Consider the following 18,356-nt stretch of genomic DNA (forward strand, 5'->3'; position numbering starts at 1 on the left):
ACATCATTCTGTCGTTTTTGTGATTGCATCCAAGTACTGCATTTCAGACTCTTGTTGACTATGATGGCTACTCCATTTCTTCTAAGGGATTCTTCCCCATAGTAGTAGATATAGTGGTCATCTGAGTTAAATTCACCCATTCCAGTTTATTTTAGTTCGCTGATTCCTAAATGTTGATGTTTACTCTTGCCATTTCCTGTTTGACCACTTCCAGTTTTCCTTGATTCATGGACCTAACATTCCAGGTTCCTATGCATTATTGCTCTTTGCAGCTTCGGACTTTACTTCCATCACCCGTCACATTCACAACTGGGTGTTGTTTTTGCTTTGGCTCCATCTCTTCATTCTTTCTATAGTTATTTCTCCACTGATCTCCAGTGGCCTATTGGATATCCAGTAAGTTCATCTTTCAGTGTCCTATCTTTTTCCCTTTTCATGCTGTTCATGGGGTTCTCAAGGCAAGAATACTGAAGTGGTTTGCCATTCCCTTCTCCAGTGGACCATGTTTTGTCAGAACTCTCCACTATGACCTGTCTGTCTTGGGTGGCCCTACAGGGCATGGCTCATAGTTTCATTGAGTTAGACAAGGCTGTGGTTCATGTGATCAAATCTATTAGTTTTCTGTGATTGTGGTTTTCATTCTGTATGCCCTCTGATGGATAAGGATAAGAGGGTTATGGAAGCTTCCTAATGGGAGAGACTAAGGGGGAAACTGGATTTGGTTCTGATGGACAGGACCATGCTCAGTAAATCTTTAATTCAATTTTCTGTTGATGGGCGGGGCTTTGCTCCCTTGCTGTTGTTTGATCTGAGACCAAACTATGGTGGAGGTGATGCAGACAATGGTGACCTCCTTCAGGAGGTCCTATGCAGGCACTGCTACACAAGCCTGCAGCAGGCCACTGCTGACCCACGCCTCCGCCGGAGACTCCTGGACACTCACACGCAAGTCTGGGTCAGTCTTCTGTGGGGTCACTGCTCCTTTCTCCTGGGTCCTTGTGTGCACAAGGTTCTGTTTGTGCCCTCCAAGAGTCTGTTTCCCCAGTGTTGTGAAAGTTCTGGCGGCTCTATGGTGGGGTTAATGGTGACCTCCTCCAATTAACTCTTAATTGTGTTAAATACACTAAAAGAACTTTTTAGTACATATAACAGGTGATTTTATAAACACTGGATAAAGATATCAGCATAATCATGTAAGAAAATATAGCTTCTAAATAAAAGAAAGATATTAAGAGACAAAATGTTTTTGCCTTGCTATGATTTCGTTTACCATAACAATTTCTTTCTTCCTGTAGGTTATGACTTTTGCTCTGAAAGGCATAACTGCATGGAGAATTCTGTCTGCAGAAATCTGAATGACAGAGCTGTTTGTAGCTGTCGAGACGGTTTTAGGGCTCTTCGAGAAGACAATGCCTACTGTGAAGGTAATCCTTGTAATGAAGTGTAGCTTGGCTGTATGAATTTCCTAGAATTACTGCATGCAAAATTTATTCATTTCCCAGGTTGTCAAATTGATAGGCCCATTAAAAGCAGTGAATTTAATTTGAACCATATTAATCAGCTAAAAATAATTATCTTTCGAATTAAAGTTTTTCATCTTTCTGCTATGTCAGACTAATAAGTTAATATGGCTAGGTTTCTTGAATTAGGACAATACTTCCACTGTGAAATTGCCTTCTTTTTTTATAATTAGATATTCAGATAGTTCACATATTGACATGATTACTGTGGCCTGTGGTTAGGATTACAGTCAGATTTTTGCAGGCAATGTTGTATAACAAAGACAGTCAATTAACAGGAAGATGAAGTGCCCACACCATTTTTGTTTTGCTACTGTCAGTAATCTCAGTGGTTGTATTCATGCTCTGTGGTATTTAGTAAATAGCTCCAATGGAGTAAACAGTTTCCTAGTTATTTTAAATCCGTAACAAATATCTCAGGTAGTTTGTTGCCTCATTGAAAGAGCCCAAATACAGTGAGAAGGCCTGGGCATCCACAAATACTGCAGCTTTGACTCTTCGTGAAGATCCTAGAATGACAAGAGGTGTTGTAGTATGTAACTTCCCCGAGACACATATTTGAGTCATTCTTATTAATTGTGTGACTACCTACTGGGTCTTGCAGGTAAGAACAGTGGTGTGGTGGTATTTGGGCATTTGGAAGCTTTTGGTCTTACGCTTTCCAAATGTGTAGAATCAGTGCCATCAGTCCCTAGAGATCATGTTTAGTTATATAATGATTTATTGGCCTTTGTTCAGTCAGTAAGTTGTGTCCAACTTTTTGTGGCTGCAACTTGCTAGGCTTCCTGTCCTTTACTGTCTCTTGGAGTTTGCTCAAACTCATCCATTGAAGTGGTGATGTCATCCAACCATCTCATCCTTCGTCATTACCTTCTCCTCCTGCCATCAATCTTTCCCAGCATCAGGGTCTTTTCCAATGAGTTCAATTACTGTTGTTTCTCTTAGTTTTCAATAGATTTTCTCTGCCTTAAAAATTGATATTGACTTTTTAAATTGACCATTTCCCCTAGCATTTTCCTTTAAATGCTTCTGATTCAGACCTAAAGAGACCATTCCACTTTTGCCAAAGCACAAAGACACATGTAGTTTCCCTTCCCCATTCATATGCAGTTTCATGTAAAATTCCTAATTTTGAAAGTTTTTCTATTAAAAATAAATTTAAACATACTTAGTAATGTGTTTTTCATTAATATTTGAGATGTCTGATATGTAATGCCTTCCACTGATATTGTTAATATGTGTAATATGAAATCACATGATATAAACTCATATGGTACCTTTTTTTTCTTAATCTTATGATGATTTTTGTTTTGAGCTGCTGCTTTTCTGTTGTCATGAAGTGTATTTACTCTTATAATAAATATTTAGTGAGCACCTACTGTACACCAAGCAGTTTTCTAGTCTCTGGGTGCCTAGAAAACAGTGAATAAGACTGATAAGCTAAATGGGGAATAAGACTGCTAAGTTTTCTGTGCTTAGGAGCTTATATTTGAGGGAGAAGACAGAGAATAAGTAGGTAACTTAGAAGTAGAGAAGGCAATTTAAGATAGTAATAAGCAACAGGAAGAAAGTTAAACAGGATGATGTGATAGAAATTGACTGAGGATTAATTTAGATGAGATGGTCAAGGAAAACCTCTGGGTCTGGGGTCGGCAGGAGATTGCCAGTTGACTTGAGATTTGATGATCAGGGAATAATACAGAAAAATATGAAACAGGGCATTCCAACTAGAAGGAATAGTAAGTAGACAGACCATAAGTGGTAATAGCTTAGATGTTCTAGAAACAGAAAGCAGGATAATGTGATGAAACAGATGAGTCAATTAAGATGCAATTGGAGAATTAAGTAGGGGCCAGGTAATGTAGGGATGCTTGTAAGTATTTTAGATTCATCTAGGAGAGAAGTGATATGCACAGACTTGTATCAAAAAAGATAGCTCTGACTGCAATGTGTTAGATGAACTGTGGGGTTAGATGTAGTTAGAAGAACAGAAGTGTAAATAGGAGGACCAGTTGGAAGGCTACTGTAGAAGTCTAAGCTAAGCACAGTGGTTAAGATTCCACTGCAGGAGGCACAGGTTTAATCCCTGGTTGGGGAACTAACATCTCACATGCTGTGAGGTGCAGCCAAAAAATTTTTAGGCTTCCCTGGTGGCTCAATTGGTAAAGAATCCACCTGCAATGTGGGAGACCTGGGTTCGATACCTGGGATGGGAAGATCATATGGAGGAGGGCATGGCAACCCACTTCATATTCTTGCCTGGAGAATCCTCATGGACAGAGGAGCCTGGTGGGCTACAGTCCATGGGACCACAAAGAGTCAGACATGACTGAGCGACTTAGCACACGAGAGATAAAAAGGAGTATACATGTATGTTTTAGAGGTAGAGTCAACAATACTTGCAGACAGTTTGCTATGGAAGGGAATTAAAGAGTGATGAATGGGAGTCAAGGATTTTGAGCAACAAATGGATGATGTTGCCATTTACTGAGACAGGAAAGAACTCAAAGGAAGAAGCCAGAAATTTTGATTAAATTATTTATTAATACAAGCTATTGAAATTTAATTGTAAAGACTAGATCACTGTTTTTATCTACATGTTTGTCTGTAGCACAAAACGGCAACTGTTTTCCATTCTGAATGGATCATACTGAAAAATGGTTTGTAAACTTCCTCATGTTATTCATTTTTCATTTGAGGAAGTAATCTTCACAAGTTAAGGAAATAATGGAAAAATTTGTTAGTTTATTATAGGGATCTTGAATTTTTTATGCATTAATATTTCTAGTATAGCTTTTGTTACTCATGTTAACAGGTTCCTTAGTATTCTGATCAAATTTGATTGTACTTTGTCGTTGCTAAGAATTTTTCCATTGAATCATAATTTGCTTAGCATTTTCTGTTAGTTTCAGATGTACAACATAGTAATTTGATGTTTTGATACATTATAAAATGATCGCCATCATAAATCTAGTTACCACCTGTCACAACACAAAGTTATTATATTATTGACTATATTACCTAAGCTGTACATTATATCCCAAGGCTTATTTATTTTATAACTGGAGGTTTGTACCTTTAAATATCCTTCATCTATTTCACTCATCCACCAACATGCTTCCCTTCTGACACCTACTGATTCTCTGTATATGTGAGTCTGTTTCTGTTTGGCTATATTTGTTCATTTGTTTTCTTTTTTTAGATTTGCTGTATAAGTGAAATCATATACTATTTCTATTTCTTTATCTGATCTATTTCAATTAGCATAATACCCTTTTGACCCATTCATGTTCTCAGAAATGGGATATCTCATTCTTTTTTATGGCAAAGTGATACTCCATTTGTATATATATATATATATATACACACCACATATTACATATTTATATATGTATATATATACACCACATTTTATATATCCTTTCATCTATTGATAGACACATAGAATGCTTCTGTATCTCAGCTATTTTTAATAATGCTACAATGAACATAGGAGTACATACATCTTTTAAAATTAGTGTTTTTGTTTTCTTTGAAAAACTCTCCAACAGTGGAATCACTGGATTTTATGGTAGTTCTGTTTTTAATTTTTTGAGGAATCTCCATACTGTCATCCATATTAACTGTACCAATTTTGATTTCCACCAATAGTGCACACACTATTCCCTTTTATCCACACCTTCACCAACACTTTTTGGTGAAGCCATAGCCATTTTAATGGGGATAACGTGATATCTCATTGTTGCTTTGACTTGCATTTCCCATCGATGACTGGTGACACTGAATATCTTTTCATGTGTGTCTTGGCCATCTGTATGTCTTCTTTAGAAAAATATCTATTCCAACCTTTTGCTCATTTTTAATAAGGTTATTAAGTTTCTTGATGTTGTTATGAGTTTTTGTATGTTTTGGATATCAGCCCCTCAGTAGATGTTATTCACAACTATCTTTTCCCATTAAGTAGGCTCTTTGTTTTGTTGATTGTTTCCTTTGCTCTGCAAAATCTTTTTAGCTTGATGCACTCCCATTTCTATTTTTTTTCATTTCCCATTCCCATTTCTGTTTTTGCTTTTATTTCTCTTACGTAAGGAGATAGATCCAAAAAATTTTGAAGACTTATGTCGCAGAGTGTACTGTCTATATTTTCTTCTGGGAGTTTTATGGTTTCAGGTATTTCATTTAAATCTTCAGTCCGTTTTGAATTTATTTGGTACATGGTGTGAGAAAGTACAATAAGTTCCCTACATGTGGACAAGTTTCATTTCGAGAGCATGTTTATAAGTTGAATTTGTGCACAATTACACATAGTTAACCTAGGTACCCAACGAACACAATTGGCTGTATAGTACTATGTAATAGGTTTATACTTCTCACACAAATAGTACATAAAAAACAAACACAGAAAATAAAGAAAACACTTTTAATCTTACAGTGCAGGACCTTGAAAAGTGCAGCAGTAGGACACAACAGCTGGCATAGAGGGGCTGGCATTGAATGAACAGGCGAGAAGAGGTACTGACTGAAAGAGGGAGAGGAGTGAGAGATGGGAGAGCTGCAGGATCATCAGCAATACAAAATAGAGGGAAAGCTGCAATTTCACTCATGCCTGACATTGTTGGCACAGGTTCTGGTTCCTTGCTGGATTCAGTTCTATCTGTCCTCTTGAATAAATGATCCGGTAATGTCTAGGTTCAGTTCAGTTCAGTTCATTTACTCAGTCATATCCGATTCTTTGGGACCCCATGAATCACAGCACGCCAGGCCTCCCTGTCCGTCACCAACTCCCGGAGTTTACTCAAACCCATATCCATCGAGTCGGTGATGCCATTCAGCCATCTCATCCTCTGTCATCCCCTTCTCCTGCCCCCAATCCCTCCCAGCATCAGGGTCTTTTCCAATGAGTCAGCTCTTCATATGAGGTGGCCAAAGTATTGGAGTTTCAGTTTCAGCATCAGTCCTTCCAATGAACACCCAGGACTGATCTCCTTTAGGATGGACTGGCTGGATCTCCTTGCAGTCCAAGGGACTCTCAAGAGTCTTCTCAACACCACAGTTCCAAAGCATCTATTCTTCGGCGCTCAGCTTTCTTCATCGGATGCAACTGAAGCAACTTAGCACACAGGCACACGATGTCTGGGTAGTAGCTCTTTTTTTCTGGTCATTAGTACCACTGGATTGCATCAGGAATGGTTGCTCCAGCCTTCATGTACTTTTCTACATCTGGCCCTGTGCCTCAAAAACTAACAGTGTCTCCTCAAACAAAGAAAATCTCCTCGTCATTTCCTGCATCATGAGTCTCTTTGTTTCTTCCGTTGCTTCTTTTTCCTCTTGTCACGCCACTCTCAGTTATTTTCACTTTTGTTTCCATTGTTATTACTGGGTGCTTCTTAGCAGTACCAGCTACATCACTGCTGCTTTATGCTTGCTTCTGGACATCCTGGGATTGAAATAAAAATGTTGTACTACTGTATTCTATGCAGTATTGTATAGTAAAGTACACAAAGCACAGCCAGTTGTAGAGGATGCATGCGTGTGACAGTGTACACCAAACACAGGAACTAACGTGATTGGACATGTGAACACACATTTGCATCTTTGAAAGCTTGCAGCTTGAAGGTTCATACGTAGGGGATTTACTGTTGTCTGGTTTGATTCTTCAGCATGTAGCTGTCCAGTTTTCCCAGCAACATGTATTGAAGAGTCTATCTTTCCTTTTCTATATTCTTGCCTCCTTACTCATAGATAAATTGACCATATAAGCATGGTTTTATTTCTGGGCTCTCTTTTGTTCTATTGATCTAGTGTCTGCTTTGTGCTTTGTTTGTTCTTTCTCTAGCTCCTTTAGGTATAAGGTTAGGTTGTTTATTTGAGATTTTTCTTATTTCCTGGGGTAAGCTTGTATTGCTATAAACTTTTCTCTTAGAGCTGCTTTTGCTGGGTCCATAGATTTTGAACTGTTGTATTTCTACTTTTATTTGTCTCTAGGCATTTTTTTTTATTTCTTTGTTTTAATTTTTTTTATTTTTAGCCTTCATGAGCTTGTATATTTTCCAATTTTTTTCTTGTTGATTTCTAATCTCAGACCCTTTGGTTGGAAAAGTTGCTTGATGTAGTTTTAGTCTTCTTAAATTTAATCTGAGACTTGTTTAGTGGCCTACTGTGTGGACATTAAGTAGTGTCTTTCTTGTTATTATTATAGCCTTTGTCTTAAAGTCTGTTTTGCCTTATCAAATACTGCTACTCCAGCTTTGTGTTTCTGCTTGCATGGAATACTTTTCTATCCCTTCACCTTCAGTCTGTGCATGACTTTAAATCTGAAGTAAGTCTTATAGGCATTCATAGATATCAGTCTTACTTTCTTATGCATTCAGCCACTCTATGAGTTTTGATTGGAGCACTTAGGACATTTGCATTTAATGTTATTTTTAATAAGTATATACTTATTTACATTTTAAAAATTGTTTTCCAGCTATTTTTTTGTTCTTTTTTGTTCTGCTACTTTTGCCCTCTTTCCTTGTGATTCGATGCCTATCTTTAGTGTTATCTTTAGATTCTTTCTTTTTGAATGTGTCTATCTATTATAGATTTTTGATTTATGGTTTTCATGAGATTTAAATATAACAGTATATATGTATGTAGATATATTTTAAGTTGATCTCTTAAGCATGAACACATTTTAAGAATCCTTCACTTTTACTCTTTGCACCCTGTTTAATGTTTTTTGACATTACATTTTCCACCTTTTTGTTTTGGCTATCCCTTAAATACTTTAGTGACTATAGATCGTTTTACTATTTTTGTCTTTTAACCTTAATATTAAATTATCAGTGGTGATATACTGCCTCTATTGTATATTTGCCTTTACTAAAGAGACTTTTTAAAAATAATTAGTGTATTTCTAGTTGTGTAATCTTTTCTGCTTAGGGTAGTCTCTTTAACATTTCTTGTAAGGCCAATTTAGTGGTGTTGAAGATTTTAGCTTTTGCCCGATAGCCTTGCTAAGTAGAGTGGTCTTGGTTGTAGATGTTTTCTCTTCATCAGTGTGGATGTATTGTGCCTTCCCCCGTGGCCTGTGAGATGTCTGCTGGAGAGTCAGCACATGCTCTTATGCAAGTTCCTCTGTTTGTAACTAGTAGCTTGTTGCTGCTAAGTTTCTCTCTTTATCTGTAACTCTCGCCATCGTATTTATAAAGTGTCTTTTTGTGGACCGCTTTGAGTTTATCTTGTTTGGGACTCCACAGCCCCTAAAATGCAAATGTTAATACACTTGATGTTGTCCTAGAATTCTCTCAAACTATCTTCAGTTTTTAAAAAATTCTTTCTCTTCAGTTTGTGTAATTTCCTCTGCTCTGTCTTCCAGTTCACTGATCTGTTCCTCTGCATCATCTAATGTACTGTGTATTCCTAGATTCTAATGTATTTTTTATTTCAGTTATTGTACTCTTCAGCTTTGTTTAGTTCTTCTTCCTATTCTCTAGTTCTTTGATAACCTTTTAACTGTGTTCATCCATTCTTCTCCTGAGTTCATTGATCATCTTGTAATCATTACCTTGAACTCTTTCTGGGTAGACAGTTATCTCCACTTCATATAGTTCTTCTGGAGTTTTGTCTTATTGCTTTGGAATATGTTCATTGTTTCCTCATTTTGCCTAACCCTCTGTGTTTATTTCTGAGTATTAGGTAGGTCAGTTATGTTTCCTGATCTTGTAGAAGTGGCCCTATATTGGAGACATCATATGGGTCCCAGCAGCACACTCCACTCTGGTCACCAGAGCTATCTGTTCTAGGAGTGCCCCCTCCATGTGGATTGCCTTGGGCATTTTGTTGTGACAAAGCAACAACTGTTGGCACACTCTTAGGCAAAGCTGGCCCCTTCACAGTCAGCTGCTAGTTCCTGCCCTATGCCAAGGCTGCTTGCCACTGTTGGACAGGGGTGAGTCCTGGCATGGCTGGAATGCAGGAGCTGGACATCTTGGGGCTGGTTCCTCCTGCTGGGTGGGCTTTCTCCCATTATCGATGCCTGTGGGGCCAGGGGTATCCCATTAAGGATATTTTAACTCACTAGAAGTAGCTTTTAAAATTTTTTATGCAACTGTGCTTGTTGTCTATCAGTTGGTCTTGTAGAGTCCTTGTTCTTTAAGAAATTAGACTTGTCATTATATACACAAATAAGCATGTGATAAGTTTTAAGTAAAATGAATTTTATTTGCTTAATCTGATCGACTGAACTGTGGTACTATGTTAATAATATAACTAATTGAGATTATTTATTCTTACTATATTTTTCTTGATCAGGGCTAAGATAGCACTGTTAAAATTTGTTCATTTATTGATTTGACAAATATTTATTAAATACTCATTTTGTCCCAGTCTAGCCTAGAGGTGAAGCAGTAAATAAGGAGCACCTGACTGATATTCTCTCAGGCAAGGATGATCATTGCACCAAACAGTATTTAATCATGTATGTGGCAAGTGGTGGAGAAGGCAATGGCACCCCACTCCAGTACTCTTGCCTGGAAAATCCCATGGATGGAGGAGCCTGGGAGGCTGCAGTCCATGGGGTCACTAAGAGTTGGACACGACTGAGCGACTTCACTTTCACTTTTCACTTTCATGCATTGGAGAAGGAAATGGCAACCCACTCCAGTGTTCTTGCCTGGAGAATCCCAGGGACGGGGGAGCCTGGTGGGCTGCCGTCTATGGGGTCGCACAGAGTCGGACACGACTGAAGCGACTTAGCAGCAGCAGCAGCATCAGTGGCAAGTGGCCTGAAGGAAAAATAAGTTAACAGGGTTTCTGATCTGGGTGGGTGGTCATGCTTGAATAAAAGTTTTTCTCTAATGTGTGAAGATTAAGTAAAAATCAGCTATGTACATAAGTAAGTGGGAAAGAGGGGAAATCACCATGGCTAAAAGCCTTAAAGTATAAAGGAGTACTTTGTAATAAATGAAGGAAGGCAGAGAACAGGAAGAGGCCTGATGAGATTAATGAAGGGAAGCAGAGCCTTGAAGGGCACAGAAAACACTGCAGGTTTTATGCTAAGAACAAGGGAGAGTCAAAGAGAAGTTTTAAGCAGAGGAATGCCCTGATCACAGTGGTGTTTTAGATTAATACTTCTGCTTCAGGCTGAATGAGGGTAAGACTGGATGTGGGAAACCAGTGGATGGAGGACAGCAGTGGCTTGCAGTAAAAATGGAGATGGAGATGTGGGTGTATTTGAGTGTTTGTGAGGTAAAGCCAGTCCTGTTAATTAATTGGTGATAGTAGATAATAAGCAGAGAGGTTTCAAGGTTGCTGCTCAGATTTCTGGCCTGAAAATAGGCAAGTGCTCCTGGCTTAGAGAACAGATTTGGTAGAAAAATCATCATGTCCGGTTATTCTGCCTGAGGGACAGGAAAGTACCAGTTGAATTATGCCTCAGCGTGGAGTTCAGAGAAGTTTAAATTATACATATCATTTGGGATTTTTTGGCATATAAATGGTAGTTGAGGAAATGGAAGACATTACCTAGAGAGTTTTGAAAAACCCCAGTATTTGAGCATTTTATAAAGAAGATTTGGTGATGGAGACAGAAAATTTTCATGGCTGAAAATGAGGGAGAGAAGAGGAGGTGGTGCCACAGAAACCAAGGAAAAGAGAGTATTTCAATAAAGTAGAATGTTCTGAGAGATTGAGAAGGATGAAGACTGAACATCGTCCTTTGGGCTGAACTTTATGAATGCTCCTGAGGACATCAGCTGTGGAGATTTTGGTGCAGTGGTGATGAAAAAAGCCAGTTTAGAGTATATTCATATTGCATAATGGGAAAAAATAGATATGATGAAGGAAGAGAACGTATTCCAGATGTTTGCTTATGAAAGAAAGAAGGAAGAGAGAGCAATAGCTTACGGGGCAGTGGGGCTAAGCAAGGCTGTTTCTTTCCCACCCTGTTTTTCCCTTTTCTGTACTGTCTACCCCAACCCCCAGTGTCTCCGCCATGCAGATGATGTTCTGTGCTTAGCTTTCCAGTCATGTTTGACTCTTTGTGGACTGTGGCCCACCAGGCTCCTCTATCCATGGGGATGCTCCCAGCAGGAATACTGGAGTGGGTGGCCACGCCCTCCTCCAGGGGATCTTCCCAACCCAGGGATTGAACCCAGGTCTCCCACATTGCAGGCGAATTCTTTACCATCTGAGCCACCGGGGAAACCCAAGAGTACTGGAGTGGGTAGCCTATCCCTTCTCCAGGGTTATTGCCTGACCCAGGAATTGAACTGGGGTCTCCTGCATTGCAGACAGATTCTTTACCACCTGAGCTACCAGGCAAGCTTCCTGTTTTTGAAAAAGTTTTGCAGTTCTTTAGATATTTATAAACAAGGCTTAAATTAGGATTTTATGACTAGATGGCTTATCCATCTTTTGTATATTAAAGATCTAAAATATCTGAGAGCCTATTGCCCTATTTTATGTTTCTTATGAACCATATGTTTATAGTTCTCTTAGCAAAATTATTTATCCATCTTCAGTCATTCAGTGTCCTTCATTCCTTGTACAGCATTACCGACATTTTTTTAGTACTTTCCTCTTCATTTTGTCTCTTGTCATTACATATAATCTATAAATTTGCCAAAATTAGGCTGGACATTGTGTTTTTCAGAATGATTCATTGCTACATGTTTTCACTTTAAACTGAAAATTGTGGGAGCTTTTGATGTTTTGACTATACTTTCTCTTGGCATTATATTATCAAGTACTACTTTAGGACCATCTTGGCATTCAATTTTAGATATTGTTTTCAGAAGTCATTTATTTGGTAAGTTTCTCTCTTCAATGTATAATTTGTGCCAGGGATTACAACTTTGTCAGTCCAATAGTGCATTATGATGAAGAAGCTTTTTTTTTGTTTCCCAAACCCCTTAAATTTGCTGGCATTGTTGCTATCCAAGCTTTTGGCATTATGCTAGGAATAGAAAAACACTTCTGCATAGATGAGTCATGTATATAGCTGCATATCATATATATTTACCAAAATTGGCAATTGATGCCATATTAATGAAAGGAAGTTTGTGAAAAATTTCTTCAAATTGATGAAAATATAGAAAATCTGAACCCCCTAAAAGAATAACCCCTTGCTGATGGACCAATTTTTCTCATATTAATCTTATCTCTTTCATTCTGACTACTGTTGCCAGATAGAATTTTTTTTAATTCATATCACCTTCTATTTAGTTGTTCTGTCTCTAGTATCTCTCTCTTCTACCCAACCAGGACCATTAAGGCTTACAAAACCCATTTCTTCTACTTGAGAACCCATGGTGCCTTGTTGCTCAACACTTCAAGCCCTAACTCCTTTGCCAAGATATCCAAGCTTTCTGTTGCCTGGTCCTACATAACTCTTTATCCATTAATCCATAGCAAGTCACTTCCACTGTTTTCATCCTTTTCTTTGCTCATGATGTTTTATCTGTGTTATGGATTGACTTGTGCCTCTCAAAAATTCATATGTTAAAGTCCTAACCTGTAGAACCTCAGAATGGAAACTTATTTGGACATAGGGCTTTTGCAAATGTGACTAGTTTAGATGAAGTCATACTGGAAAGTTGTGGGACGCTAATCCAATTTGACTGTTGTCCTTATAAAGTGAAGAAATTTTGGCATGGACACACAGGAAGACTGTCATATGGACATACAGGCAGACATTGGTTGATGCACCTACAAGCCAAGGAGCACCAAAGATTTCCAGAAAAGTACTAGAAGCAAGGTGAGGAGCATGGAGCAAATTGTCTTTCTCAGCCCGAAGAAAGAACCAAACCTCTGACACCTTGACTTTGGAATGTTGGGCTATAAAATTATGAGACAATAAATCTCTGCCATTTAAGCTACCTGTTTGTGATGCTTTATTATACTAGCCCTAGAAAATTAATACAATCTGACAGACATGCCTGTTTCTTTTTGGTCTAATTTAATTGTTCTAGAGTGCTTAATTTTTATTTTTTCTTTGGATGAATTATGTGCACATGGATTTAATTTCTCAATCTATTTTTTATTTTTTCTGACTGAAGAATTAATACCTTGTTCTTAACTGATTTACATCCAGTTGTCCAGTTATAATATACTTTGTTATATGTCATGTTAATTGTCAAGGGATTCATACATTCATACATCATTCATTCATACATGTATTTTTGTATATATTTCTACCTTCTATAAGTGTTTTGTGATCACAGACTGTTTATTTTTCTTGAATTCTCTAAAACTTCTAAATAGACACAGGCAATTTAGAGTTTAAGAAATACTTGTTTATTGGTGGTTTGAAATACCTGGATATGCTGAACAGATGGGCAGCTTTAAAAGGCAGCGTACATGCTAAGTCCCTTCTGTAGTGTCTGACTCTTTGAGACCCTACAGACTGTAGCCTGCCAGGCTCTTCTGTCCATGGGATTGTCCAGACGAGAATTCTGGAATGGGTTGCCATGTTCTCCAGGGGATCTTCCTGACCCAGGGATCAAACCCGCATCCCTTGTGTTCTCCTGCATTGGCAGGTGGTTCTTTACCACTAGCGCCACCTGGGAAGCCCCACCTTTAGGCTACCTTATCACTAAAGAATTATTCAAGGAAAGTATTAACTTATTAACAGTATAAGAAAGTCTAATTGTCTTATAGACTTTTTATAGCTAGAATTGATTCTTTTGTTTTAAATTGTTATGTGTTTTCCTTTAAGAATTATTTTGAGTAGTGCAAGGAAAGGAATGGCGTGCATACTTGAAGGACCACAAATCCCAGAAAATTTCTCATACCTACCACTGCTGTTACTGAATACTCTGTTTTCACCTATGATTTGAATACTAGCTATAATTTGCAAACCAACGGACTTAGTCCATCTTAGTCCATCTGAAAAGCAGCTTTTTGGCCTTAGAGAAACTAATAATCCACACCAGAAGACAAGGGGAGAACTGTTTCATCCCTTCCTGCCCTACCATTCCCTCCCTCTCTCTCTTACTCTGTCTTTCCTACTCCCTCCCTCCCTTCCCTCCTTCCTTCTTTATATTAAGTCCTTTTAGCATTTGTTGTAAAGCTGGTTGGTGGTACTGAATTATCTTAACCTTTGCTTGTCTGAAAAGCTTTTTATTTCTCCATCAATTTTTAATGAGATCCTTGCCAGGTACAGTCATCTTGGTTGTAGATTTTTCCCTTTCAGTACTTTAAATATATCCTGCATTTCCTTCTAGAGAGTTTCTGCTGAAAGATCAGCTGTTAAGCATATGAGGTTCCCCTTGTATGTTACTTTTTGCTTTTCCCTTGCTGCTTTTAATATTCGTTTTTTTGTATTTAGCCTTTGTTACTTTGATTAGTATGTGTCTTGGCTTGTTTCTCCTTGGGTTTATCCTGTATGGGACTCTTTGTGCCTCTTAGATTTGATTGACTATTTCCTTTTCCATGTTGGGGAAATTTTCAAGTATAATCTTTTCAAAAATTTTCTCATACTCTTTCTTTTTCTTTTCTTCTTCTGCAGTTCCTATAATTTGGATGTTGGTGTGTTTGATATTGTCCTAGAAGTCTCTGAGACAATCCTCGGTTTTTTTCGTTCTTTTTACTTTATTCTTCTCTTCAGAAGTTATTTCCACCATTTTATCTTCCAGCTCACTGATTCCTTCTTCTACTTCAGATATTCTGCTATTGATTCCTTCCAGTGTATTTTTAATTTCAGTAATTGTGTTGTTTGTCTCTCTATATCTATTTCTTAATTCTTATAGTTCTTTGTTAATTGATCCTTGCATTTTCTCCATTTGTTTTCAAGGTTTTTGATCATCTTTACTATCATTATTCTGAATTTCTTTTCAAGTAGTTTGCCTATTTCTTCATTTACTTGGACTTCTGTGTTTCTAGTTTGTTCCTCCATTTCTGTAGTGTTTCTCTGCCTTTTTTTTTTTTTTTTTAACTTACTGTGCTTGAGGTCTCCTTGGCCCAGTCTTCAAGGTTGAATTCTTTCTTCCTTTTGGTTTCTGCCCTCCTAAGGCTGGTCCAGTGGTTTGTGTAAGCTTCATATGGGGTGAGATTTGTGCTGAGTTTTTGTTTGTTTGTTTGTTTGTTTTTCCTCTGATGGGCAAGGCTGAGTGAGGTGTTAATCCTGTCTGCTGATGATTGGGTTTGTTTTTTTGTTTTGTTTGTTGGTTAGATGAGGTGTCCTGCACAGGGTGCTACTGGTGGTTGTGTGATGCTGGGTCTTGTACTCAAGCGATTTCCTTTGTATGAGTTCCTTTGTTTAAGTCCCTAGCATTAGTTCTCTGGTAGTCAAGGGTCTTGGAGTCAGTGCTCCCACTCCAAAGGCTCAGAGCTTGATCTCTGGTCAGTAAAGAAGATTCCACAAGTGGTGTGTTGTGGCATTAAGTGAGATGAAAACAATTACCCGAAAGTGAGAATCCAAAGAGGAACCCCAGGCAAATGGCAGTTACAGAATCAGCCAAATAATAATGTAATATACAAATATACATATTCACCCATAAACAAAGTCAAAAACAGTCCAACAAAAATAGAGTACAGTAGATTGACCCAGCAAACAAAGGAAATCAAAAATTATATTTACCAGTTAAGAACAAAACTAACTAAAGCACAAGCTGGAAAACAAAACTGAAGCAAGGTGCCAAGTGGTGACTAAAGCAGTGAAAACAAAAGTTAAGAAATATGTTGAGAGGAAAAGAAAGAAAGGATATGTAAAGTTAAAGAGAGGTAGATGAAGAAGATTTATATACATTAAAGATTAACTGCAAGGGGAAAAGAACAGTAGGAAATGCAAACAAATGAATAGATCTAGAAAAAATAATAAGTTTAAAAAATTAAAATTAAGAAAAGAGAAAAGAAAAGCTCAAAAGCTCATCTTTGCCTCGCTGGGAGTCCATCTCACCTCCCTAGGATGCCCTCCAACACCGTGCTGGTCTCTGGACCTGCTGTGGGGGAAGCTCAGATGCTAATCTGGTCTTACTCCTGTGTGTACTTGCCTCCAGTGTCGGCAGCTATCAGAACTAGTGTGTTTGCTTTGGTGGGAGCTTTCAGTGTCCTTTTATATATTCCATAGACACAAAGTCTGCCTAGTTGATTGTGTGGATTTAATCTGCAGCTTGTATAGCTGGTGGGAAAGTTTTGGGTTTTCTTCCTTAGCCACATTGCCCCTCCCTGGGTTTCAGTTGTAGTTTTATCTCCACCTCTGTTTGTGTGTTGTCCACTGGGGTTTGCTCTGAGGCTGCCCTGGAGGACTTGGGTTTGCCCCTGTGAGGGCCGGGTATGGAGGTGGTGCAGCTTCTTGGGTCGCAGGGATTCTGGCAGCACCAGGTACCCAGGGGATTGGCAGCTAGAGCAGCAGGAAGTACAGTGCTCTAGAGGAGTATGCCAACCAGTATTGGCCAATATGCTCCAGTATTCTTGCCTGGAGAAGCCTGGCAGGCCACAGTCTACAGGGTTGCAAAGAGCTGGACATGACTGGAGCGACCCTGTGTGCATAGAAGCAGGACTTTTATTTTTGCCTGTGGCAGCTCTGCCCCAGTGAGAGCTAAGCGTGAGGATGGTGCAGCTGCTTGGCTTGCGGGGACCCTGGCGGTGCCAAGTATGCCAGGACACAGACTGCCTCCACTGCAGGAGTTATGGCCCTATCAGAACCTTTTTTCTAGCCTGTTGTAGTTGGCGATGAGAATGCCTCTTTGGCCAGTCTGTCTCCGTAGCTCCGCCCTTTCAGGCGCTTAGAGGGCTCCCTTGCCTGGGGTCCTTCTCTGTTGTTCGGTGAGTCAGGCACATAGAGGGCCCCCCTGGCTGGGGTCCTACTCTGTAGTCCAGTGCCTCAGGCGTTTGATGGGCCAGCCTCTCTACTGTTCGGCTGCCGATGCTGGTGTGTGGGGAGAGGGAGGCTATGGTGATGGCTCCACTCCCTACGCATGACTCAGCAGTAACTCCTTGCTTCCTTGGCTACTCAGCTTTCCTCCACAAGCATTTCCCACCACCGTCTCCTCCCTCACATCCCATTGATCTGTCTCTCCTTATTCAATAGCAGCCCTCACCCTGGGATTGCTCCACAATCCCTAAACTCAAGCTCCCAGCTTCTGTGCTTCCAGGGGACCTGCGTCCATGTCCAGGATATGTATGGCTGTGGCAAGGACTGTCTGATTCTCATTCCATTTAGACTGCCACAGATGAGCTGTTTCACTCTCAGTCTGACTCAGACTGTTGCCCCAATGTGGGGATTGTACCCCTGCTTCAGTTCCCCCACCTGCTGAGGGCAGGTCCAGTCCTACTAACACTCCTGTTATTCCCCCTAGTTCCTTCACCCTACCAAGTTTTGCATGGTTCTATATATTCTTTTCTGCTGGTCAGGTACTCCTGTCCACTCTAGGCTGGTGTTCTGCATGCACTTCTGTGTCTGAAGGTGTATTCCTGATGTATCCATGGAGAGAGAAGTATTCCACATCCACCTACTCCTTCATCATCTTGTTTTCTTCTCTAGAAGTTGTTTTTTAAGACCTTATTATTCAACATGCTGGTCCAAGGACCAATAATAGAGACCATCACATGGGAGCTGGTTAAAAATTCAGAATCGCATACTGCATCTCAGACCTACTGAATCAGATCTGCATGTTAACAAGTCTCCAGTTGATTCCTGTTCATATGAAAATTTGAAAAGTCCTGATTTAAGGCATAGAGTTTATATGATAAATTTTAATAATTTGGTAACTATCCAGTGTTTTTTAGCCATATGTTCAACTGGAGGAAAATTTTAGTGTTCACAGACTCAGTTTATTTTCATCAGTATGCAGTTTTATTTCCTCAATTTAGTTTCTTAGAGTGCTCAGAGTTTAGAGTTTCAAACTGTAT

General features: G+C 39.1%; 1 protein-coding gene across 5 annotated transcripts in view; it reads left to right on the top strand.

The window, feature by feature from the left end:
- The window catches only part of NELL2 (neural EGFL like 2), a 431,246-nt gene that overhangs the window by 233,436 nt on the left and 179,454 nt on the right, over positions 1-18,356 (top strand). For all 5 annotated transcript variants that reach the window (XM_065932164.1, XM_065932166.1, XM_065932167.1 and 2 more), the window contains one exon: positions 1,296-1,424. In XM_065932164.1, coding sequence (XP_065788236.1) covers positions 1,296-1,424 — 129 coding nt within the window. The remainder of the gene's footprint in view (positions 1-1,295; positions 1,425-18,356) is intronic.

This window comes from Muntiacus reevesi, chromosome 4, assembly GCF_963930625.1.
Source record: "Muntiacus reevesi chromosome 4, mMunRee1.1, whole genome shotgun sequence".
Taxonomy (NCBI): domain Eukaryota; kingdom Metazoa; phylum Chordata; class Mammalia; order Artiodactyla; family Cervidae; genus Muntiacus; species Muntiacus reevesi.